This window comes from Coptis chinensis, chromosome 1 (genome assembly GCF_015680905.1).
Source record: "Coptis chinensis isolate HL-2020 chromosome 1, ASM1568090v1, whole genome shotgun sequence".
NCBI lineage: Eukaryota > Viridiplantae > Streptophyta > Magnoliopsida > Ranunculales > Ranunculaceae > Coptis > Coptis chinensis.
Genome location: NC_141456.1, coordinates 4,933,353 through 4,959,396, shown reverse-complemented (window position 1 = coordinate 4,959,396; position 26,044 = coordinate 4,933,353). Strand labels below are relative to the sequence as shown.

Below are 26,044 nucleotides of genomic sequence, written 5' to 3'. Positions count from 1 at the left end.
TCTTGAATGCTTAGCAATGACTTTTTTCAGTCACTCCTTAATTTTTAATTATAAAGGAAAGGAAAAAGCTTAAGAAAACTAGAAAGGCGACCAGTATCATGCATAATCATCCCTAGCTTACTAGCTATGCCTCATAATGCATTGTATTGTATATTATTTGTGTGTAATTATAGATTGGGACTGAACTGCTAGTGCACTGTTCTTTATTTCTTCAATTTTAGAACTTGAACGACAATTTTTCGTCAAGCCAATCATGTCAATGCCTTAAAGGAGCAACACGTACTGGTTGCTTAGAACCCATGCATGGTCTTTTTTTTTGCTAGAACCCATGGTCATGCGTTTTAGAAATGATGACATTGCAGAAAGCTGTATGAAGGTGATCATATATAAATACAAAATTTGATAAAAAAAGATAATATATATAATTATATATGAGGATTGTATAATATAATAGACGACGTGATTAGATCTAGCAGGTTGAAATCCAAAAGATATCAACAATTTGGAATTTTCAATCTTAAGAGAACTTTTGAAGCTCAATCTATGGACAAAAGTTAAGATAAATTGTCAAAGAAAATGCTATTGCAAATTAAATTGTCACATCTGGTGGGAAGAAAATAATTATTCAAAAAATAATAAGAAGATATCTAATTTGATCTAGATGAGACTACAAATTGAAACTAGAACTACGAGTCTAAAGTAGTCACAGGACTAAACCAAAAGAATCATAAGAAACGCCATGACCGCCAGCATAATAGTAAGAGATGAAGCTAGAGATGTTGGAACTGCAGCATTGTGATGAGGAAGATTATTTGAACTTGGGGCTATTTCATTCTGATCGTCAGGAGGAGGCGCCTTCTCCTCCAGCACTTTGATTATCATCTTCTGGCTTCTATCACAATGTCCAGCAATGCCACTTATGAAATAAAATAGGCCTGAATGATCAAACTCAAAAACAGTGCTCCCATTGTTGGAGAAGAAGATCGGCTTAGGAGAATGGCATTTTTCATACTCAGACTCGGTCACGACCAAAACTGAGTCATGTTTGTATTTGAAACCTACATCAATAAAAAAAAATTGCAGAAACATATATTAAAGGATATCAGTTTCTATGAAATAAAGTCACGATAATGGCATATATATATGTCAATGCAAAAGGCATGGCTTATATCCGTGGTTCATTGCTTGACTATGAACCATATATTTTTCTTTTTCTATATGTACACTTACTGATGCTATCGCCAACTTTGAATCTGTTTCTTGATGCCCACTGATTATAAAATTGGTCATTCTTTGATGTGGGAACGGCCCAGCCTTCTTTGTCGCCTACTTCTAACCCTGCAGAATGCACCAAGAGAACGGACGTGCTGATGATTGTGATGAGGAGGAGAAATTTGGTGCATGTTTTGGAAGAAAATGCCATGCTTAGCTTGTGTTGAACTGTGACTTGTGCTTTTCTACAAAAGAAGAATTTTTATGGAAGAAATGTGGATACTTATTGGAATTTATGAAGTCTAGTTCTGAAGTACTGCAGGGTTTATGTGGAGTTTGTTACCTAAACATGTTGGGAGGATTTGAAGGGATTTTAGATATATCTACAGTAGACCGGGTCTTCATATTTACTTATTTTATGATCTCTTTATTTACTTAATTTAGAAATACATCCCTCACTAAATTTAGAATAAGTCCCATTTTTATTAATAATTTAGAAATACCTCTCTAATGTCACTTAAATTAAATAATTACCTCCATTTCCCACATTGAAATTAAAACAAGTCCTATTTTATTATTGATAATTTAAAAAAACCTCCCTAATATCACTTAAATAACATAATTATCTCCCATTTTGTTTTTAAAAAATAAATAGATGAGTCTCTCCTATATAATTACAATTACCATTTACAATTAGGAATCCAAAAGAAACCATGCTAACTATCGATCTCGAGGGACAGGTTTCAAGACTTAAAAAAACCAATGCGTAGCACGGTTTGCATACTTGTCTGACTAGTTGGTGAAATAGTTTCGTGACAAATTTTATACAAGTCATATTCTTTTTCTTTTCTTGCTCATATAGGCCATGTGCCCCTGTCCAGATTGAAAATGGTGCACCAAGGACCATTAGCCCGGTACAATATCCGACTATATTACTAAAAATGTACATAATTTATGCATCTCAATAGCTAAAGTAATACCCTTATTTATTTGGTTGCAGCCTCATCACTTAATAAGTAAGTCTCTATACCACAACTTAATTTGAATGGCAAACATACACAAGCCGAAAGAGGGGGCTACTGCCTTTGTATGATCTATATTGGATATTGAATAAAGTATGTCGTTATTGGGAAAAAAAAATACCTAAACGCTACACAAAACAAATACTCATACACAAAATATCTTCACACTTCAAAGTCTAAAAACCTTACCTATTTGAAGTCAATGGAAGCATCAAAATTTCCTCAATCACATCACCGTTGTTTTGCCATAACAAAATTTTATGAGTTATTCTTATGAAAATAAATAAAATGTAATTAAAAAAAAAAAAAAACAATGTTATTGTTTTGCCATTGAATTGCTCTTTAATTTGTTCAACTTATCCTTCAAGTCGAATTTTCTCAAGCTCAAAAACAATTTCAACTGCATTTTTTATATGTTCATTTTTTTAATTGCATCACGAAGATGAATAAACAAACTCTTTAATCTTTTCACTATGTGATCTTTATTGCATATAAATAGGAAGACCATTTAAGTCGAATTTTCTATTTTTTTTTTGCTAAAATTACGAGATGGGTCATCAGTATGTTAATACGTATATCAAATCCAAAAAAAACTATAATGGCGCCAAATTGTTTACAATCGGGGAGCTGGGCATTCCCATAGTAATATGTGGTTGATTTTAATTCGTATCGTAATAGGTAAGAATAATACTTTTTATTAATATTGGATTGTGTTAGTTTTACTTGAGTTTTACTCATTATGTTTAAAATTGGGTTGTGTCACTTTTTACTCATTGGGTTCCACTACTATATTTCTCTAAGTCCCATGGCTCATTTTACTTTTGATTAGACCTCTTAAGAACAAGTTTTCTCAAGCTCAAAAAAATATTTACTACAAGAGAAGAATTTTTATGGAAGAAATGTGGATACTTATTGGACTTTATGATGTCTAGTTCTGAAGTAGTGCGGTGTTTATGTGGAGTTTGTTACCTAAATGTTGGGAGGATTTGAAGGGATTTTAGATATAATGAATGTGAGAGGTTACCATTTGCTAAGGAGGTAGGCTTGACTTGGTCTTACTCGGAAAATTTAATAATTTGTGCTCTATAAACTTGTAAACCTGTTGAATTTCAATACACCCGTTAGATAAAAAAACAGGTTAATCCTCAAGTCCAATCTGAGTTACTATAAATTAGCAAATCATAAATGACTAAATTAAAAAAAGCCCAAATTCAAGCCCAATAATTGAATGTTGTGTGGGAATGAAGGAGACCAACACTGCCTCTTGTTAGCAATTCGGGATACGGCAAAAATTCGGTACGGAAATAATTCAAGAATTATTCAGTGATTCAAAAAAATGGTACGGTCAAATATTCGGTCAAAAATTCGCAATACGGCAATTATGCGGTGTTTAATTAATACGCGTTTTAAACGTTTGGTTGCAAAAATTCGGAAGTCAAAAATTCGTGATATTATTGTTAGTAAATATTAATAATAGTTGTCATTCTTTACAGCATAACAAACATATCTAAATAATTTAGCTACAAAAACATTGAAATCAATTGAATGGTCCACATAGGTACCTTTATTTATTTGTTTTTAGATTGAAATTACCGTTCAAACTTCAAAATACATACATCATGACATGACAATTTAAATATTGCCCAAAAAATATAAAATCAAAGTTTTTGGATTAATTTATCATTAAAAATGTAAGAGTGAGGATACTTAAAGTAAGAGTGAGGATATAAAATATATAAAAAATAACAAAAGCGCAACTGAATTTTATTATTTATTATTTATTTTGGAGCCGAAATTTTGAAAAATTCGCCAAAAACCGAATTATTCGTTTAAAGCAAAAAAATCATAAATTACTCTGAATATTTGAAATATTCAAAAATATTATACGTATTGCCCTTCAAAAATTCGATTCGCGAATAATTCGCGAATTGCTAACAAGGACATTGGAGATTGTTGGGCTTGCGAGAGAATAACACTATCAAGATTATATTTGGTAACAACTTTACCTACATAACTCTTTAATCTGAAAAAAAGACAATAAAAGTTGAAAATACTCAAAAACCAAATAATTCTAAATGAAGAGAGAAATCTTACATCCGTTTTTGGAACTCAGAAACATTAACCTTCACAGCCATGATTGTAAATCAAGAAAGAAATCATATATTCATAGCCTTCACCCCCACCTGGAAGAGGATCACTAGTTGAGGGATGAGGATCATCAGTTGTCAGATCATCAGGATGATCTACAATCTCAGCTAAGGATGAGTCTAAAGTCTCCAGAAGGAACTCTATAAATCATAGTTAAAACAAAACAAAAAACAAAAAAAGGTATAAAACAAGAAGCAAAGAGATAACCCATAAAATAATAAAATAGAAGCCCACATACCAACTAGTTTAGGCTCGAATGGAGATTGTTCGGTTTGTGAGAGAATAACACCATCCATATTATATTTGGTAACAACTTTAGCTACATAACTCTTTAATCTAACAATAAGACAATAAAAGTTGAAAATACTCAAACACCAAATAATTCTAAATAAAGAGATAAATCTTACATTCGTTTTTGGAACTCAGAAACATTAGCCTTCACAGCCATGACTGTAAATTCAAGAAAGAAATCATATATTCACAGCCTTCACCCCCAAATTCCCTTTTGAAAAACACTTACAAATCTTTTTCACATTTCTAAAACTTAGAAGGCCAAAATAAAACTACCATTGCACATAATAAAGGCAAAATTGGATGTGAAAATCGACAAAAAAAATATTTTTTTTTAAAAAATTTGTTATTAGTTATCACTCACAAGTAAATGGAAAAATCGTACTAATTTTATGAAAAAAAAAAAAAAAAAAAACGACACGAACGTATTACTTTTTTCCACCAAAATTTCTTACCATAGGGAGAAACAGTCTTGGGCAGGGAGTCACTTAAAGTCTGGAGGGCAGGAAATCTAGAAATCACACTAGTCAAAAAAAAAACTAACATAAAACAACAAATAAAGATTTTTATTATTATTATTATTATTTTTTTATTTTATTTTTTTTTATCAGCAAGCGGGGTTGTTAACGGGGTCCCCTACCCCTTTATTGATAATAGAAGCTTATGTACATGTTACAATCTCTCATACTCTCTTCCTATAACATCATTATCTATGATCTTGATTACATCATGTGATAAGGAATTTATATTAATGTCTACATATGCCTCATCAAGTATAGTACTCGCTAAAGAATCAGCTAACTTATTTGCTTCTCTGAAAATATGAACAATAGTGAATTCCTCTAATTCTGCCTCCATTCTTTTAATGCTCCTCATCATCTTGTTAGCCTCCCATGGAAAGACAGCTTTTTGTATGAATGATAGCGCATTTTGGGAATCTGTTTGTGCTCGCAGCTTTGTAACATTCCGCGCAATTGCTAGCTTCATTCCACGCTCCACGCTCGTAACTTCGACCAAGGCGATGTTGTTATATGTCGATTTACCTTTAGCTGCTGCCGTAACTCTCCCCTGTCATCTCTAATTACAAGCTGCCCCGCTCCTTGATTCCCCTGCACGCGCAATGCGAGTTCAAATTTTGTACTCCTTCAGCGCCCTTTCCCATCTAGAACCTCTTGTTCTTCTTTACTCTGTCTACTTCCAAGTTCCACAACTCTGCAAACCTCTCCCTCTCCGGCCCATCCACCATCTTCACATTCATAGAGTTTAACCCGTTTTTACATCAGCGACCACATTGAATACGATGCCATCACCCACTTTGTTTCTCTGTTAAAAATCCTCGATTTGGCTCCCTCCAAATCCAATAGCAAAACCCATTAAACACTAATCGAAGAAAGCATCTTGTTTACAACCACTTCCAATTTGCTGTGGTCGTTACCCATTTCACTTCTTCACCGCCAATTTGTCGATCTATTTCTTGAGTACCCACAAGCTGTCAAGCGGTTTGCTCCACACCTCTTGTGCGAAAAGAGCGGTTAAAGAACAAGTGTTCCTCTGTCTCGACTTTCCGCCAACAAAAATGCATGTATCATCATCCACGACTTTCCTCTCCTTCAAAGGGCTCGTCGAAGCACCATCAAGTTATGAATGAATGCACGGGAATTTTGTTTGTAAACCAAACAAGAGAGTGCCATTCTACGACTGTTTTGTATTCCTTGTACTATAGTGCGTGTCTTTTAATGTAAACCCACCTCTATTTGAGGCAGTCCACACAATCTTGTCTTCCCGCTGATAATGCTTACCTCCTCCTCCATTCTATCGAAGGTATCGGTTGCTTGTACCCCTAATGTGATTAGGTATCGCCACTGCCATTCTCGATGAACACAGCCTACCTTGCTTCCTAGATTGGTCGAGTCATATCCGAAAGTACTTGTGGGAACCTCTCTTGAGAATCCCATCAGGGATGCCATGGGTCTAACCAAAATGATGTATTCTCTCCATCTCCAATTTGATCGCGAGCAATATGTTTTGCTTCATCCCTCTCCTTCATGATGTTTTGCCAACTCCATGAGCAGTCATTTGCTATATTCATGCTCGAAATTCTTCCCCTTTATCGAGATTCTTATATACCCATTGAACCCCGGCGTTTCATTCTTATTTATGATGTTCCATAAGTGTCTCATGTTATTGCTGCATGATTCATTCTTGAAAGATCCTCACTCCCCTCCTTCTTCATCATACGGATAGCGGATACTCTCCCAACCGATGAAGGCAATCACGGACCATTCCATAAGAAGTTCGGCATAGCTTATTAATCTCATCAATAATTCTCGTGGTACAATAAAACACGAGAAATTATACACTCAAGCTATTCAAAACTGATTTTATTAGTTGAACTCTTCTGCATAAGATAAGAACTTCCCTTTCCAACTCTGAATTACGTTAGTAGCTTTTTTTGTAATCAAAGGCAGGCAATCATTTGAAGTTAACCTTGTTGTGATAAGCGGCATGCCCGGATATAACGGGGGGGGAAAGAGAAAGAGAGAATCACTGGATTGCCTCACAACCGCTTTGGTCCACCCCCGTAAAAAAAATACTTGACTCTTGTTCACATTGACTTCCAATCCGAACATTTTGTAAGAGTATCAATATTCTCTTTCGGACACTTTCTTTGCATCAATATCTCCATAGATGAAAGCAATCGGATCATCCATAAAAGCCGGATGAGTTATGATAGGTTCTTGACATTTTTGATGGAGCTTGTATCTTCCTTCCCTTACACTATGATCATAATCTCGAGAGAACAAATCCATAACTAGCACAAAAGATATGGTGACATGGGATCACCCTGCCTTATCCCTCTTCTTCCTTTGAAATACCCATAAGGTGTACCATTCAAACATAATGGAGTATGAAGGTGTCTCCCACACACTCTTTAACCCATGTATAAACTTTCTTGGGATGCCTATTCTCTGCATTGCAAACTCCACTACCTCCCACCGGTGAATCATAAGCTTTCTTAAGGTCTATCTTATTTTGCACATCTTGGCGGTGCCTTATCCCCTGGTGGTAATTGTGTAGCAGCTCATGGGATAAGAGGATGTTATCTTGTATAGCTCGCTTTTGTAATAAATGCCGACTGATTTGGTTCCACCACCGGATGAATGAAACTCTTCATTACGTTAGTCGAGGATCTTACTAATACATTTGTACATCACTCCACGGCATGAGATAGGTCTATAATCAGTTAAGGGACGAAGGGCTATGTACTTTAGGAATCGGGGTTATGCATGTAGAGTTTACTTCTTTTAACATCATACGATCCGAAGTAATTTTGGACGGCTAAAATGAAATCTGCGGATATAACTCTCCATGTAGCTTTAAAGAACATAGAAGAGAACCCATCACTTCCGGGCTTTATCACTACCAATACTAGCTAGTGCCTCGGTAATCTCATCTCGGATACATTCCTTTGCAAGTCTTCATAAATATTTGCCTCAATGCATTGCTTTGGTGTCATATCTTCAAACATTGAGAAATTAACCTCCTCCATACTCTCCGGTTGTATAGCTCCTTATAGAACTCCCACACTTTGCTCACCAATCTCATTGATGTCCTCGAGATTGTACCTTCATCATTTGTAAGGCAAGTGATTTTGTTAAGTATTTCTCCTTGCTTGAAACAGTCTTGAAAAAATAATTTGTATTGTTGTCCCCCATTGTGATGACTTGATCCCTCGACTTACGTCTATGGAATCCCTCCTCCGCCACGACCACTTTCACATATTCTTTGATCACTTCTCTCTCCTCCCCGATGAGACCAATGTTCAATGGCTCATCTTGCGGCTCAGCTTTGAATACTCAAACATCAATTCCTTCGTTTCATTTTGGATCTATTAACGACATTGCCTATTCTGCTTTTATGTTCCATGCAATCGGTTCAGTTTTCACCATTTTTAGCCTCTTCATGAATATATACATGGGGTTACCCACGGCTGGACATGCCCATGCTTTCTCCACAATACTCATGAACCCTTCCTCTTTGACCCGAAGTTAAAGAATCGAAAAATTCACTTGCTTTAAGCATACAACCATTGCGTTATGGTCGGACACCACTCACGGATTCGGGAACTCTGCCTCATAGTCCCCAAATAACCTAATCCATTCCGCATTAACCATTACTCTGTCAAATTTGCACCATAATCTCTTTTTCTTGCCTATTATTCCATGTTAATAGATTGCCCCTTGAAGATATCTACTACACACCCGTGAATACGCGACTAAGAAGATCGCAAAATGATGTGGCCTCAATTCCGCTCCTCCTACTCTCTCTTGCATGCTCAACAGTATTAAAGTCTCCCAATATGATCCATGGCTTATTCATTGTCACGACTGTTGCATTAGAGTGTTCCACGTTCTCTTCTTCGTGATTATATTAGTGCTAGCAAAATGATAGTCACTACAAAATTCCTTCCGTGAATCTGTATTTACATCTCTTGTTATGCATTGCAAAGGTCTTCTCCATAATCAAGAGAACATCTCCTTACATCCCAACATACCCATATTTTACCCAAATCACTACATGCGTAATTATGCTTGATCTCCCATCCATTCTGGCGGGTTATCTTATACAAGAACTTGTGTAAGTTTTTTCCTTAACTTTCGTCTCAACAATCCCCATTAATCCAACATCATACTTCTTTATTAAATCCCTCACTTCCCTTTGTTTAAAAGGTTTATTAAAACCTCTCATAAATGCAAGATTTATCATTTAAAGGTATGGGATTTTATTGTACTCAAGGAAATAACATTCCTTTCTTTTGTGCTCTTGACCTTATTCCCTACTTGTTAAAGTAATATGCCTTCGATCTTCTTCATGTCCCCATCATGGAACCCTTTATTTCTGCCCTTCCATTCCCTTCATAAGTACCCTTTTTGCGATCTTTGTGCCCTTCACCACTCTGCTTTCAGCTCGTGTTCCTCACTCTTGGCATAGTTATCATTTTTTTCTTTCTCTGTTCTTGCCTTTATAGTGTGTCTTTTGTTTGGCACTTCCCACTCTTGCTCTCTTTCCTCACTTTGGCCTTCTTGAGTTTCATTGCTCTCTCTCACTTTCTCTTGCATTGATTTTGACGATAACATTTACGCTTGTATTCTCATCCCCCGAGTTATCTTTCACCAAAACTCATGTCCTCTATCTCATCTTTTCCTATATGCGCCTTCTTCCTAGCTCCATCTCTCCGAACCGGACCTCTTGCTTTTGTTCATTTCCTTGTTTAGCTTGCTTTGGGCACCTTAACTTCGGTATGCCCAAAACCTTGCAGCTCACCACCTCTCGAGGCTTCGGTTATATTCAAAGCGGTATTGTAAATGTGCGCTTACGGTCCACAACGATTGGTAGCCCCTCGGATAGGTCTAATCCAGTATCTAACCGGACCCTCGCATACGAGGTCCGTGTCATGGACTCGATTATTTGATCAACAAACATTGGATTACCAATGACACTTGCCACTTTGAATCCTCCTTGTTCCATAATTCAATGGGAATTTCTTCATAATAACCCATATTGGTATTGTAGTGGGTTAAACGCTTCAACAAAGCGACTTCAAGGCCTTACAACAAGCGGTTGGTGGCAATATGAAACGATCCTATGTCGGAACTGCTTTCGTCTATCTTCCTCTCTTTCAAATTCAAAGCGTATACATACTCTCCCCATACGTTCTCATGGTAAATTTCTTAACCTTCCATGTGTGTTGTACTATCTCCTTCACATAAGAAAAACCCAACCGTCTACCCACAAAACTCCCCACAATCAACTGCTCATATTTCTTGTTTTGATTCATGTAATGCGCGGACTTGACATGGATCTTGGCTTCCCATTGACTATCGTCGATGGTATATACTCCAGTGTCTCTTGGCCAATGGATGCCGTCGGTATGTCTACCCATGAGCTCTTTCTCTCCCCATTTTTTGGTCTTCTTTGTCCCTTTATTCACTTCTTTTAAATTGCTGCTTTGCTACCTTTGTCCCTAATACATCATCACTAGGAGCTCCTTTCTTGGCCTCTACGATATCATCGGATTCACTACTTCTTCCACCTCGATTTATCTCCTTGACATTTTTGCCCTTGTGTAGCACACATTAGTCCTACTTTCGATCTGCGAAGATTTTCATCGGATCCTATTTTTTCTCTATCGGTATCGTAAACCACAGCTCCCCCACTCTAGTTCGTCGCTAACTTCCTATCATTGCTTTTCGCTTCACGGATTCCCGAGCTATATCTAAAGCTAGATCGTCGATCTGTGATATTTTCAGGGCGTGGCTTTTGCACTTGCTAATCTTTTACGGTACTTCTCCGGTGATCCCTCTCCATAAAGAACCGCTGTAGGTGATCGGATCCATGTCCTCTTCCTCACTCGAAGGTGTTTTGTTCTCAGATCCATCACCCTCATAAACGTCCCTAGCTGGTGTGCTAGGGTTTCCTAATCCTAAAACTCCCAACTCTCGTGTGTTTTTCATATTTTTTCCTAAATTTTGGTAAAAAGACTGAAATACCCCCAAGGTTTAAAATCTCCCCTTAGAGGCCACCATTAACAACAAACAAAGATGACACCCAGCCAACAATAAAATAGAAACATGCATTAGCCATGAACCAATATAGCATTAACCACAAAACAAGATGGAAATAGAAAAACCAACAGCGAGCAAACACAAGACGGAAATAAAAAAAACCAATAGCGTAAGGCAAAATCCGTATTATTCGTTTCAAGGTAAAAAATCGCAAATTATTGCGAATCTTTCAAATATTAGGAAGTATTATACATTTTGCCTTCTAAAAATTCGAATCGGCAAATTGCTAACAGTGCCACCTCATGTCCCCATGCCACTTACACTGATCATTGTGTGGGCGTTGGAGGAGCAGGTGAAGACTGAAGACTGCCACATGTCGCAATTAGAAAATCAATCGACTCTCATCAGTCATCACTATTGTTTGGTAAATATTATGCTTGTCTAGTGAACTCACATACTTGTAGCGAAAGCCTCAACGCATATCAATAGTTTGCGGGAGTAGTGTCTTACATTCAAGTATTTTTAAGAATTGTAATCGTTCATAAAGAAACTTAATATTCAAGTGTTTAATATTCGGCAAAAGATGACAATTGGGGTTGAATTACCACGATACTAGAAGACTAGAAGAGTACAAGATCAACCATGATCAAAAAGCAATTAAAAAAAATCGTTACGTGTTCCTCTTTATTATTCAGTTAAAAATTTGGAGGAGGAGATTTAAGCTGACTTATTCTTTGTCTAATTTTAACTAATTCATAACTAAACTCAACTAGGATTCTCTTAATCCTAACACTTCCATCAATTCTCCCGCTTCGGTGTACGCGGCCACCCCCAGTATTCTCTCTCTTTTGTCATCACTGAGTTTCACCATTATATTTTACAACACCCCTTGTAGTCCAATCTGTCTTTCAAAAGACCTATGCCTCAAAATTTAATGCCATCTTGAATGATTTTTAATGAAAAAGGAAAACATGAAAATCGCGTTGTTAAAAGCGCTTTTCTTTGTGTTTTTCTTGGTTTTTTCTTGTTCTAATGTATTGGTAATAGAAGCACAAGATTATGAGTTCGAAAAACCAGACAAAGCCCCGACAGTACCAAAAGAGCAAAATAGCTGCAATGGAATTTTTTTAACGTATACATTTCTCACAAGAGAAAAAGAATACCCCCATGTGAAGAACGCAACCGCGCAGTCATGGGCATTTAAATCTATCGCGACGATATTGAATGCAGGGATAGAGGATCTTAAGGCATGGAAGATGTTCATTGGGTTTCAGCATGAAGAGATTTTGGTTTCGGCGTCTGGAGCTGTTAATATGAATGGAGATGATTTTCCTGCCAAAGTTGGTAATGGAACATTTTTATCCGGTTATCCGCAATCAGATTTGAAAACTTCCATTGAGACTGCAGGAGATTTGACCCAAATTCAGGTGGAGATTGAGCTTATGGGAACACAGTTTGGGGTGAAGCCTCCCGGAATTCCTATGCCTAAAACAATAAGACTTGAAAATAATGGTTATAAGTGTCCAGTGCCAATCCGTAAGGGTAAGGGTAAGTATTCTTTTTTTAAATGTATGGGCCTCATAATATTGATTATGCATTTATATATGGCTGTAGAGAATGCTATCAATCGCGTGCTGATAGGCTTTGGCTGATTTATTTGTTTATGTATTTGGTCGATCCTCAACACTGAATCTAAATTATAGAGCCTCCCTTTGCATTTTTTGTATGTGCTAAGTCCAAAGGGAGTATAGGCCAGCATCGAGTTTGGTTTGCTTTGTATGGTTCTGTTTTTACCTTACATATATATTCATGCTTTAAGTGGTTTCTGATCCAGTTTGTTTCGTCCACAGGGAGTACAATGTTTACGTGTTGTGTAAAGAATCCAAAATTCAAAGCCAATGTCACCAAAACAAAGTTCTTGCCTCGCCAGAATGGTGATCTTTCCCTCATTTACGATGTTCTCCAAGCGTACGAAGGAAACTATCTTGCTCAGGTCACTATTGATAACAATAGCCCGCTTGGACGTCTTGATCACTGGAACCTGACTTGGGAGTGGATGAGGGGGGAGTTTATAAACACGATGAGAGGAGCCTATACTCACTGGAAAGATGCTTCAGAATGCATTTATGGTCCTCCTGGTACCTACTACAAGGACTTAGATTTCTCTACTGCCATGAATTGTCAGAGGAAACCGATCATATCTGACCTTCCTTCGGAGAAAGCCAAGGATGAAAAGGTCGGAAATATACCTTTCTGTTGTCGAAATGGTACTATCCTACCAGCAATAATGGATGAGAGCAAAGCAAGGTCAATCTTTCAATTGCAAGTATATAAGGTTCCTCCTGATATGAATCGAACAGCTCTTAATCCTCCGCAGAAGTGGAAAATTGATGGAGTTCTTAATCCACAATACAAATGTGGAGCTCCTATCAGAGTTGCCCCTACAGAATTTCCTGACCCAAGTGGGCTTCAGGCAAGAAGCTTAGCTATTGCAAGTTGGCAAGTAGTCTGCAACATTACCAAGCCGACGATCAAGAGTTCTCGATGTTGTGTTTCTTTCTCTGCCTTCTATAACGATTCTGTCATTCCGTGTAACACGTGTGCCTGTGGTTGCCCAGACGCTGACCGCTGCAACCCCAACGCCCAACCGTTGCTTCTTCCTTCTCAAGCTCTTCTTGTTCCTTTCGCCAACAGACAAGAAAAAGCTCTAGCTTGGGCAAAGCTGAAAGGCAAGGGTACTCCCAAGACACCACTACCATGTGCAGACAACTGTGGAGTTAGTATTAATTGGCATATAAACTCTGACTATCGGAAAGGATGGAGCGCTCGTGTAACGCTCTTCAACTGGCAAGATTCCTATTTTGAGGATTGGTTCGCAGCAGTACAGATGAAAAAGGCTTTTCTTGGATACGAAAATGTCTACTCATTCAATGGAACACTGCTTCCACAAATCAACAATACCATCTTTTTCCAAGGTTTACAAGGTTTGACTTTCTTGATGGGGGAGACAAATGGAACGAACCCTCTACGTGATCCGCGTGTACCCGGTAAGCAACAATCAGTCGTTTCGTTTACAAAGAAACAAACACCGGGTATAAACATAGCAAAAGGCGACGGGTTTCCTTCAAAATTATTTTTCAATGGTGAAGAGTGTTCACTTCCTACAGCAATCCCCATCGCAGCTGCCCAAAGATCTCATATAAACATCCTCCCCATAGCGGTTCTTACTATTGTAACATTCGTCCTAATGATGGATCACTTCCATTGATGACCATTCAAAATTCCAATATTACTTACACTTTTGAGTACACATTTGGTCTACTTTGCAAATTCATACCACCCGTCGACTTTTCTAACTAAGGGAGTGTTCTGAAATTCGTAGGGGAGAAAGGTGAATGGAGTATACTGTAACAGATGAAGAATCCCCTTCTTGGGAGGTAGTGTACATGCATGTACTTATTTTATGTCGCATGTTTGTGGAGTGTTCTGTCGATCCTTGGGATATTTGAAGACTGGGTTATTGCTTGAGTTTTGAGGTTTCAGGAACACGAAAGATTGTAAAAATTGATTATTATTGGCAAGAAGATTATTAAGTTGATCTATTAAGTTTCTGAAAGTTAATAACTCTAAATCTCCATTTAGCAAGTACTTATTGTATAATATTAAATTTACAACAAATTTCAATGTTTTCTACATGCTTGATTTTAGCTTGCATCCTCTTTACCCTGGAGCACGATCAACAAAAATGAAGTGGATGTGCCATAACAATTATCACATACAAATTAATTTAGAGCAAATTAAAGCACTTGGCACTTGAAATCCTAAAGCCAATTCAGGATGAACTATGAAGGGGTATTTATGGTTTAGGGAAAACAGAATGGAAGGACAAAATTTATTGAGACAAACACAACATATCTTGCCTAAAGCAGTAAAGCATGCTGACGTTGATAATCAATCAAGTGCAGAATGTATCACCACCGAACACTAGGCCCAGATTAGGGAAGGAGATTTCCATTTCATGTGATGAAGTAGGTGCCACAGTCGAGAAGACAAGGAGTAGCAAAAAGATCAAACATATTCCAGAGCATTCTCCTGGAGAAATTGAACCAACCCTTGCTATGATGGAAAAGGTACGTGTCTAGCATAACCAAGAGCAAGAAGATAATAAGACACCTTGATGGGTATATAAAAGAGGTTTGGGATGACACTTTAGTTCAATTCAGACTTATGGATGTTGCGCGTATGTATGGTTGTTTGTTCCATGAGCAAGAGATGGTGTGGAAGCACCTAAGGAATGACCATTACGAGTTAGTGAAACAACTCATGAAAGAAAAGTAGTATGAATACACCTCGACATTCATATTTTAGTTGTTCTTACTATCTACTAAGTTGTCACTAGCTTGTAGGAATTGTGCCTGCAGACTATGTATTCGTGTGTTTTTTTTCGTATCCTTCCACCACTCTTGGGGGGGGGGGGGATTGCCTTAACCCCAGCTTAACTTTTCAGAAACATAGGTTGATAATTCAGAGTATTGTCGTCCAAGAGTTGATAATTAGTTACTTTATTACATGTTCGATAGACACTGGCCACCACGAGTCCCAGTCTATGAAAAGTTGTCATGTCTAAAACGTTCAAAGATTCACTAGTATTACCTATTCAATGTTCTATTCTTCTGAAAAATTCACAATATATATATATATATACTATGGCTGATCTAGCTTGCAGAATGACAAGAAGATCAATTCATAGACCAGTCCAGGCCAAAGAAAAGTCTTGCCTTCATGAAACGCACAATGTATGTCTCAATCAATAAGTTTGTTAACTAGAAAAAATATAGAGTGACCAGAGTTCTCAAAAGACATCAAAGTCAATGAATGGAAATTCATTTGCGTCTCTTTAAGGCTGGTGGATACGTGGATAGTTGACTAAGAAAAATACTGAACTAAATCATGCATCCAGAAATACATTCAATATTTCAATATGATCTTCTGAAAGAAGAGCTTCCAAGTATACCATTTTCCCAGTATACAGTAATTATACGGGTTTGCATATATAAATACAGATATATGGCATTTGAAAAATGAATGCCCATGTACCAGTTCAACACATAAGAGAAATCACAAAGCCAAATAAGTAACTCTTCTTCTTGTGATCTGAATTTTAGCTTCCGTATCTGATTGAGTGGCTCCTTATTCGCATTTGCACATTAACGATAATCAGAATTTCGCATGCCAAAAAATGAGAAATTGTACACCAACATATTTGGTAATTCAATTATGAGGTACAGAGTCCACTACCGAGTTGTGTCCCCTGGATGGACCAGAAGGAGGAATTGGAGTTCCTTTAGGGAAGTAATTGAAAACCCAAGCTTGATATCGGATCCCCACTTCGAGCTTATGTTGTCGTTGTGGCGACAACCCATCTGCAATAATCACCGTGCCCCCTGACCTTGTACTTGTGCAGCAACAAGGAAGGATGAAAAGAACAAGGAAGATTAAACAACGTGACACATGCAGAGATTGAGGAGGAGGAGAAGACATGAGAGAGTTGGTTTTGGGAGAATATTGATTACAATTATTACTGGAAGAGAAGGGAGAGTTGGTTTTTTATATGTGCATGGGAAAGGAGAAAAGTTTTAGGTATTTGTTTAGGGAAGAATGAAATGAAAAGTGAGGGGCACGCCAACGACTATCGAAACTTGCTAATGTCAACGGATGAAAAGGTTGGGTACCGTCCTCAATTCTATTTGCTATGAATTTGTTCGTATTTTTAACTAAAAATTCTCACTTCTCAGTACCTTTTTCTTTTGCCGATATTCATATTAGTTAAATTAAAAATATATACTAGCAATTAAGCATTGACGCAATTATAGTTTTTGCTTGTGTATAGATATGTTGATTTTTGCATAATACTATAGGCTCTAACATAACCTCGCTAAAATGATCAAATGATCATTTTTAGGCTCTAGCATAAATAAATAACGATTAGACGATGAGAATCAATTAATCACTGTGTGCGCACCGTTCTTCATTAAAAATAGAAGATGATGTAGCAATTATTCATCAGTAGCAGATCCAAATATTTCTTATGCTGCGCTGACTTAAACTAATGTGATGAGATGAGTTGAAGTAAGTGAACATACGCCAAAACACTTTACTCTTTTCTTCCTTGGATGGCGTCTTGGCCATCGTGGCATAGTCATGAATATTATTGGCCATATTTTTTGGGCATTAATCGATCCTTTTAGATAAAAATGTGTTATAGGATACGCTGGGAGTTTGATTAGAGGATGTTCAGATCTGGATTCTGTTGATCTCTTCAGAGGTAATAATATTTCAGTGTGTATAATGAAAATCAAAAAATAAAACAAAGTGAAAAATCGGTTTATGATATGAACAAGCTTAATTTTGGAGTCAATGTCCATTGAACTATATATATAAGTCGTTTTCCAAACGTGGAAGATATTATTTTCCGATCATGTGATCTTCAATCCATTTCTGTTCAGATTAATGATCAAAATCATGTAGTCCACGTTTCTTTTGATTGCTTCTTAACATGAATTGTGTATTAAAGCTTTAAAATTACAAAGTGTATCACAATTCACCAAACTGCGACAGTGTGCGACTGTGGTACATGCGCCTACCTAATAAAATCGGAAAATGTCGTCATCAAAGTCAAATGGAAATCCAATCAAGATAATACATCTGTTTTAGTCCTTAAAACCAAAACTTTGATGCTAGTAACTGATACCTAATCCTTCTTAGTAAGCTAATCACATTTTATTTACATTGCAACTGTGTTTGGTTGGAGGAATCGAAATTCCTGAAAAATAGAGGGTGCGGGAAGGAGACGGAATAAGGAAAAGTTATCCCATCTGCTTTACCAATTTAAGAAAAGTAAACACTATTTTTTTTACTTTTTTTTTTTTAGGTGTTCTCCCAAATAGACATATCCTTTGAAAGAAAAAAAGTAAGAATTTGGACCTACTAAAAAGACCGACCCACTTATTTTATTTAACCTATTATTTGGACCTATTGATATATCAAAAGTTATAATTATTGATTTACCTAGAGATACGTATCTGTGTGTATTGAAATGCAAACTAAAAATATCTATATTGATGTGTCAAAAATCATAATCATTGATTTACATAGAAATGCCTATATGTGTGTATTAACCAATTCAAATACTGAGTCACAATCGTAAGTCTAAAAAGTAAGTCCGTATAGCACTATTCTTACAATATACAAGGCCACAATTACCATTTCTGTTTCTTTCTTTTCCGTCTTCTCTGTTACAAAACTACCCATCACTTTCTAGAGGAAACTTGTTTCCGCCAACCAAACACAGCCTACATCACGCTGTGAAGTTTATGATTCTCATTGATTGTAAAATGATTACAAGAGACTATTATTTATAGCCAGCTTACAAAACACAAAATAACAAACTCTTAACAAACTATTCGAGTGTCAGACAGTCAACTTTAGTCAATAGTCTAATACACAACTCGTAACACAGAGCCATAACTTAGTTACTCTTTTTTTGTCTTTTATTTTTTAAGGCAACACGACGATTTTTAGCTTTCCCATATGATCAACCCCTGGTGCTGGAAGTCTGGAAGCAGTCCATAGTCATTATTCTGAGCTCGCAACTCAATTTTAGATTTCTACGAAGAATAAATCATCTAATGAATCTGAATTCACCCATTGACAGCCCCCTAGATATGCTGCATGTTTGACTGCCATATGAGCTAGAATAAAATAAAAAATAAAAAAGTAGATATTAGAGTATAGAAGATTAAAAGTATCTTTCACCAACATTCGAGGCTCGTAAAAACTCAGCGTTGCTGAGGGATGATTGTTGAGCTATATAGAGGCCCAAGTAGCTGAATAATAATCATACTGACGTTAAAAGTTGATTATTAAACATAAAAGGTTCATCTCGGTGTCAACGAAACACATTCTCATGTTCTTTGACTATTTCACTAATTCCTTCTCTAAATAGATTTCCCAGTGATTTCACCATTCAGCTCTCGCAAAAATTATTATATGGATAGCATTTTGGGCACGCTCTATGAGCGTGAAATTGAGAACTGTCCAATGAACCAAACCATAAAAGCAAGCCCACTAAAAGCCCAGTCCATGTGGCAATGTTGATTTAAAAAAAATTACAACTGAATCCTAGTCAAAATAAGCCTAACCAAATTAATTTATTAAACCAATGCTTGTTTTTTCGAAGACTTTTTTTATACTACCTATCCGAAACCAAAATCAATCGGGTTAATAAAAAACCCCGATTCCAAAATTCAAATTTGAATCGATCATAAATTTTTAATTCCCAACCCGATTTGTTCTTTTCTAGATGTAAAAGAGGTCCGACTAACCTACTAATTTAGACTAAATATGTTAAATTTTGGCGGGATAAAAAAAAATGAAATAATTTCTGAATTTTAAAAAGAGGTGAAATTGAGAGTTGTCCAATTTAAAAGCCAGAAAGCGAGCCCAACAAAAGCCCAATCCATGTGGCAAGATTGTGGAAAAAAAAAATTGCAACCGAAACCTACTCAAATTAAGCCCAACCAAATTGCAATCGGACCCCCAAGTAGTAAAAGCCCATCAAATTTCGGCAAAAGCCCAACCGCAATTGTTGACCAAGCTAGTGAGAGAGTTGAATATTATATTTACACATTTAACCTTATCAAATATAATAAATTACAAATAAAAATCAGATGATAGCATTGTAAATAGAAATTATGAGCAAGGGCAAAATTGAAAAGCAAAAAATCCGGTTGATGGAAATAACACTGTTGCTTGGGGAGTTTTCTTTATAGGTAAAAGATATTAGTCTAGGCCTTAGAGTTGGGGTTTGGACTTTTTCAAGTGAACAGAGAGAATGTTCTGGGCCGAGTGGGAGTATATGGACAAAAATTCATTTGGTTGGTTTCTGTCTATGTCCTCATTCTCCGTCTCTTCTCTGTCCATTTTTTCTCCACACCCTCTCAATCTCTCGACCGCAATCTCTCTCTCTCCCTCTCACTCCTCCTTTTCCCTCTCCGCTGAGGCCCAACTACATATATATTAATTTATTAATGAATCGGGTCCGCACATGGATATTGTCGAAGGTTTATTGGGTTAAAAGTACATAGCTGTTAACAGCCTGTAATAGCTTAAGAAAAACGCATAGTCCAAATAGCTTACGACAAACGCAGAGCCTAAGCCCGTATTGTCTATAAAACAAGGTTCAAAGGCCACGCAGCAAACCATCAAATCATAAGGCGCAGTTAAAGCCCAAGCCCGTGTTGCCGGGATACCTTTGAATGTTTTTTTGTTTCTTTGGTGATTTTTTCTGCTTCGCGCCTTTAACTGTATAAAGGAGAAGTAAGGTAATAGTATGTTTGTAGATCATCATTAATGAATCTTCTAAGCCAGCATATTTTTGATAAAAAGTATTTATTTCTACACGTGCTTTTTTACTCGTTCGCTTCTGAGAAATATTGTCCAGAACAAATAAAACCCATGATTTGATGGTATTCAGTTGCTCACTGGTCAAGCCTTCGGGGTTGGGCCTGATTGCCTGGATGTCTTGGGATCATTCACGCCTTCACATGGGAAGGGGGAGATTTTAAGAGTTGACGGTTAAATAGAAGGGCATATGTGCGTGTGGCCTACTTCTGTGACGGTTAAATAGAAGGGCATATGTGCGTGTGGCCTACTTCTGTGAAGTAATTCTGTAATCATAGCCTCATTATTAAAATGTGATAAATCAACTCGTCTTTGTGATAACCAATTCTTGTTACTGCAGTGTGGAAGAACATTGAAACCTCGTTGCCCAGTTAAGCTGATATATGATTTATTATAATCATAGCCTCAGTAAAGTGTGATAGATCATGTTTTTTCATTCAAATAGTTTTGTTACTTTCTCATTTAAATATTTTGCTATATTATTCTCAATTGTCTGCAGTTTGTGACAGTTTGTGACAGGTATTATTTTTATTAATTCTTGTTAGAATAGTTGTATGAACACAAAGAACTAAAAGTAGAAACGTAAGAAAAAAGAAGAATGAAAAAAAGGACAAAGAAGAATTGGGAATAACCAAGGCGCGGATTAAGTCGCCCTTAAGGAAAGATTTAAGCCTTTCAATGGTGCAGAAAGGCAGCGATGGCGTCTTCCTCACAGGATTCAATGGTTAACAAATGACTGACTTTGCACTAGAACGATGAATATAACTCTCTCTCGGGCGGCGGGAAGAAAGAAGAAGAAAAAGACTGGTTTGAGTTTTCTGTTTCTCTGAGTTGAGTTTCTGATCAAGTCTATGCCTCTATGGACTCACAATCCTATTTATAAAGGTTAGGTTGGTCTCCTAAACAGACTAGTTTTCGAACCCGTCCTACGAACGGGTACCATTTAATAATATTATTTTAAAATATAAATTATAAAATATATTCGTTTTGTTTTGACTATTTTACCCTTGTTTTTTTAGTAGAGATTGACGATATTATCCTTTTATGTAACGTGGATCAATCTAGTACATATAATAGGAACCAACTTCAATGAGAATGAAGTATTTTTCCTTGTTCGAAAATTATTTATTTTGTCACTCCAAACAGCCAAGCCAAGCCAAGGAGCTGATAAAATAATCCATCGGTATCGGTATCAACACTGCTATTTCGTAAGTAGCCTAAGAAACGGCAGTAACTATCATCAGGGATTTTATCTGATTTCAATCCAGTTTGTGATTAGTTTAGGGATCGGACTTAGAAATTCCATTTCATTTAGTGAACAAAGTAAAGAGGATTGGAAGAAACATCCAGTTAAAGTGTCGCAGACTCGCAGTATAGATGTGGGAAGAGAGTGCTAGTTAGGAAGATAATGGAAAGAATGTTTTGGCATTTTGTGTAAACTAAAGATTACTTTACAATTGAATATTTCGACAAATAAATAGGCAAAACAGGATAAATTGTTTTCAAATAAATAGGCAAAACAGGATACAAAACTGACAAATGAAAATTGCCTCACGAATCATGATACGAAACGAACTAAATAATTATGACCCGATATACATCCTGCCTCTTAACAAAGTAACTCAATACAACAGTATGAAATATGGTATGGTTCGTAATCAAAACCAAATAAATATTTGTTTCACAGCAAGTGAAGAGACTCTCACAGGCTACATAAACAAATAAGTTCAGCATATCCAAAACTAACAAATATTTGTAAGCTTTAAAAAAAAAACACATAAACAGGTAAATCCGAACTACACAAACTGTAATTGCAAACCAGGGCTTAGTACGTTCCTAAGTTGTGAATGGACTTGCTTTACCATTTTCTTCTTTTGGTAGCATCTTCTGCTACCCATTCTTCCATTTGGATCATAAAAGCCATGATCATAATCGTAGTGTTTATGCTCATAGATGATGGTCATTTTCACAAAAGTGCTAGGCTATTGCGGAGCAAATAGTTTGTTAACTCGATGTCATGAGAAATACCTCAAAACCCAATAAGCATAATCTCCTTGAGGTCAGAAGGCCTACGCACGTACTCTACGATTTCTATGGTTAAGTCTATGTCTAAATAATACAAATCCATATTCTACTTGTGGTATTGTACTCATCCATTCATTTGTTTGGGACTTAAGAGTGAGGTTCATTTCTCGACTACCCAATGCGTTATGAGCTCAATCGAGATAAGGGAGGGTTAAAGTATTAAACTAAGAGTTTTAACCTATCTTACCATCCTGGATTTTATTTATAGCAAGAACGTTTGCATCCGAGGATGAAAGGAGGGTGAGAGAATACGTATAACGCATGGAGTATGCTCCAAAATAGTTATGTTAGATATACATATAACAATGTAAAATTTTAAATTAACTTCCCGTAGAGTTTTGCAACAAAGCAGATTAAAATTTTAAACTTCAGAACATCTATAATATCGACAAACATTTGTAATTTCATTAAAAACGACACGGTTATCTTGGAGCTTCTCCAGTAACCTATTCTAACTACTTCATGATTAAAGATATTCTCTAAGAATTAAATATATGACAGAAGTATAAGTGTCTATACTTTCCAGTTAGAGCTCGGTGTGGATAGGGTCCTATTTAACGGGTTTTACTATACTAATACCTTAAGTACAAACATATAGATAACCTTAAGTACAAAAACTGATCCAGATAAGTGAGCACGTAAACCTTAAGGATTACTAAATGTTCATCGCCTTTTATAAAGGAGATTATGTTATTTTGTGGCTTAGAGTGCAAGTATAGGAATAGGAATTTATGAATTGTACCTGTCATAAACATAGCTTTCAGTTCATCCAAATCGCCGGTTCATAACGATCTAAACCGGTAACACATATCAAGTTGTTCCTAAACAAATCAGATGCTAGACCTAAACTAAAAGTACATGGAAGTCATATGCTAAAACAAGATCGAGTAGTAAAGAAGAAACACAAACACAAACCAAAGAATAGGTGTCAATGATATATGCGACTTTTGACTCACGGAGAAGTATAAAATTCACCGCAGCAGCTAGAAGATAGTTGAAAATTATTTGGCTGACAACCAATAACATAACAAAGAAAAGACTCATAGATTCTAAAGCAATAACATGTTGAGATGTGTTAGAGAATATGAAGGTACGGTCCATGTTTGGGAGGAGAAGGACGATGCTTGGGCTGGTTCTCGTCGTTCCTATTGGGTAGTCTGGCCGGGCAATCCCAAGACTTTCTAGTGCTATTTCTCTTGCCGGCTACATTATGTATGCCCTAAACCGATACACCACTATCTCCCTACAGTTGACTCCCTCGTGAATACTTTAGCATAAATTAGTCCGCGCCATTATCCGTACCATTACTAACAATAACAATGTCATCATACCAACCTAAGTAACGACAAATTGTAGCCAAAATATATAAATGCTTCCCCATCGGGCTTCATACAAAAAAAAGAAATGAAAAAAGAAAACCTAGGTAATTGTGAAAAAATGAACACCACCACTTGCATATTTGGGAAAATATATTTCTTGTTAGAACCGACTATAAATCTTGAAATGATAAAATCAAACAACTCCAATGTCACACGACTAAACTAATTCCCCCCATCAAGCTCATTTACAATTAAAAAGATCAAAAAGCTAGCAACCCAGCAAATGTAATGTTTGTTTATATATATCTGAACACTTGATGACCCGACTGAAGGCAAATAAAAGAAGAGAAATGTGATACTCAAGTTTTCTCCTAAAGTAGCTTATCCAACAACAATAACAACAACAACAACAACCAAATTGAATAATTAGAAAAATTGAAGTGAAAAGAAAAGAGATGCATACTCACGATAAGATAAAATTAATGGATAAAAGGTTTATGCTTGAGCTACCGACTAATGTCATATATCATCACTGAAAAAAATAACAGCATTTCAAATATGAAAACTCATAAAGACATCTTATATTTAGCATGAAATGATATATTTTTTTCATTTTATATGGCTATGCTTGCAATGAAGTGCCATGAAATTCCAGCCATCTGTCCAAATCAATCATTTGTTAAAGAACAACTCAAACACCACCAAAATATAAATCAGAAAGATAAACAAAGAAGAAAAAAAGTGAAGCACCCATAGCATAGTTTGTAGATGATTATAGGAAAACATTGCCAATAAAGAAATCAAATATACCCATATCGGAGAATCGAAGATATATAAAAGTAAACCATGAAACCCATGGCCGGAAACTCACATTTGATTGAACTTCAATATCTTCCTACCGGTTTTCTTGCTTCAGCTTGTTTAAAAAAATACCAAACCTGTAAATTGTGCTGCTTGAGCCAATGTGATTACTATCAAGTCTCAACCGGGTTTGCAATGAATATAGTTGATCGGGCAGCAAACCTTTAGCACAATTTTAATCAATCAAAAACTTTGGAATTGTAAAATATCTAGAACATTACAACATAACAATCCAATCAGTTTCACACCGCTATTGAAGAAACTAACCTTTCAGCCAAATCAGGGAGTTATAGGCTTCTTCCTCACGTTGGCGTTCATCTCTAAATTTGATGTACCTCGATCAAAGATTACATGTGCTATACAGGAAGTCACCCTGTGAAGTATGAATCATTCCATGCAAGAAATAAAATACAAATCAGATAGAAAACATGAAAAATATTTCACAATATATTTCAAAGACAAAAAATCTTGAAAAAAAATAATCTGGAAATCACTTGAGTTCCTGCTTCTTAATTCAATCCCAAAACCCACTTACAATCTGGATAGCAGCATTACTGCTCCAACTGCCACTTTTGATCAACTCATTCTCCGTACGTATACCAACACAATAGGAAGTGTTAACGGCTTCAGCGGGATAGTTATCCAGTTCCTAGTTTAACTCATCTGCAGATTTTTCGATGGGTTTCTTCTTCCACGTCGACTCTAGAAACCACCACACATCCTCCTAAACAAATGATAAATCGATCGGATTTGTCAATATCCATAACAAAAAATAAATAAAGATCCGTCAAGTTAACACCTACTAATTCCAAAAGTTTTCCACATAACTTTAAGAGGGATTCTCACAAATAATTCAAAAAAATAAATGAAAATAGTTAAAGAATAAATCAACAAACAAAAAATCATTATTCCCATTCAATCAATTGAAGCACGCTATATATAAAAAGGGTGCTCGCTATATATATAATATATATATATATATTCAATTTCATTAAAATTGATATATATATATGATATTTTTCTTCCTTTTTAATAAAAAATATACAAACACTCAATTAAAACATGTTAGAATTAAAAA

At 36.3% G+C, this 26,044-nt stretch overlaps 2 protein-coding genes across 3 annotated transcripts; one reads left to right on the top strand and one right to left on the bottom strand.

Moving 5' to 3' along the window:
* Positions 1-562: 562 nt before the first annotated feature.
* On the bottom strand, positions 563-4,515 carry LOC147521538 (early nodulin-like protein 6). The gene is made up of 3 exons (XM_086572398.1): positions 4,329-4,515; positions 1,231-1,338; positions 563-1,058 (listed from the first exon to the last, which is right to left on the bottom strand). Exons 1-3 carry the CDS (start codon positions 4,351-4,353, stop codon positions 712-714), a joined length of 480 nt encoding a protein of 159 aa, XP_086428524.1. The 5' UTR covers positions 4,354-4,515; the 3' UTR covers positions 563-711.
* Positions 4,516-12,030: 7,515 nt separating this feature from the next.
* Positions 12,031-14,863, top strand: COBL10 (COBRA-like protein 10 precursor). 2 transcript variants are annotated; one of them, XM_086559011.1, is made up of 2 exons: positions 12,031-12,787; positions 13,090-14,863. In XM_086559011.1, the coding sequence occupies exons 1-2, from the start codon at positions 12,196-12,198 to the stop codon at positions 14,505-14,507; spliced, it is 2,010 nt and encodes a 669-aa protein (XP_086415137.1). In that variant the 5' UTR covers positions 12,031-12,195; the 3' UTR covers positions 14,508-14,863. The 2 variants fall into 2 exon arrangements, with proteins under 2 accessions (XP_086415137.1, XP_086415139.1); XM_086559013.1 differs by having other exon boundaries at positions 12,049-12,781.
* The last annotated feature ends 11,181 nt before the right edge of the window (positions 14,864-26,044 follow it).

Coding starts and splice junctions, on each gene's coding strand:
- LOC147521538 (XM_086572398.1), bottom strand. CDS start 4,353: ATGTTTCTGAGTTCCAAAAACGGAT. Junction 1,339..4,328: donor TCTGAGTTCCAAAAACGGAT/GTAAGATTTCTC, acceptor TGCATTCTGCAG/GGTTAGAAGTAGGCGACAAA. Junction 1,059..1,230: donor CAAAGTTGGCGATAGCATCA/GTAAGTGTACAT, acceptor TTATTGATGTAG/GTTTCAAATACAAACATGAC.
- COBL10 (XM_086559011.1), top strand. CDS start 12,196: ATGAAAAAGGAAAACATGAAAATCGCGTTGTTAAAAGCGCTTTTCTTT. Junction 12,788..13,089: donor GCCAATCCGTAAGGGTAAGG/GTAAGTATTCTT, acceptor TTTCGTCCACAG/GGAGTACAATGTTTACGTGT.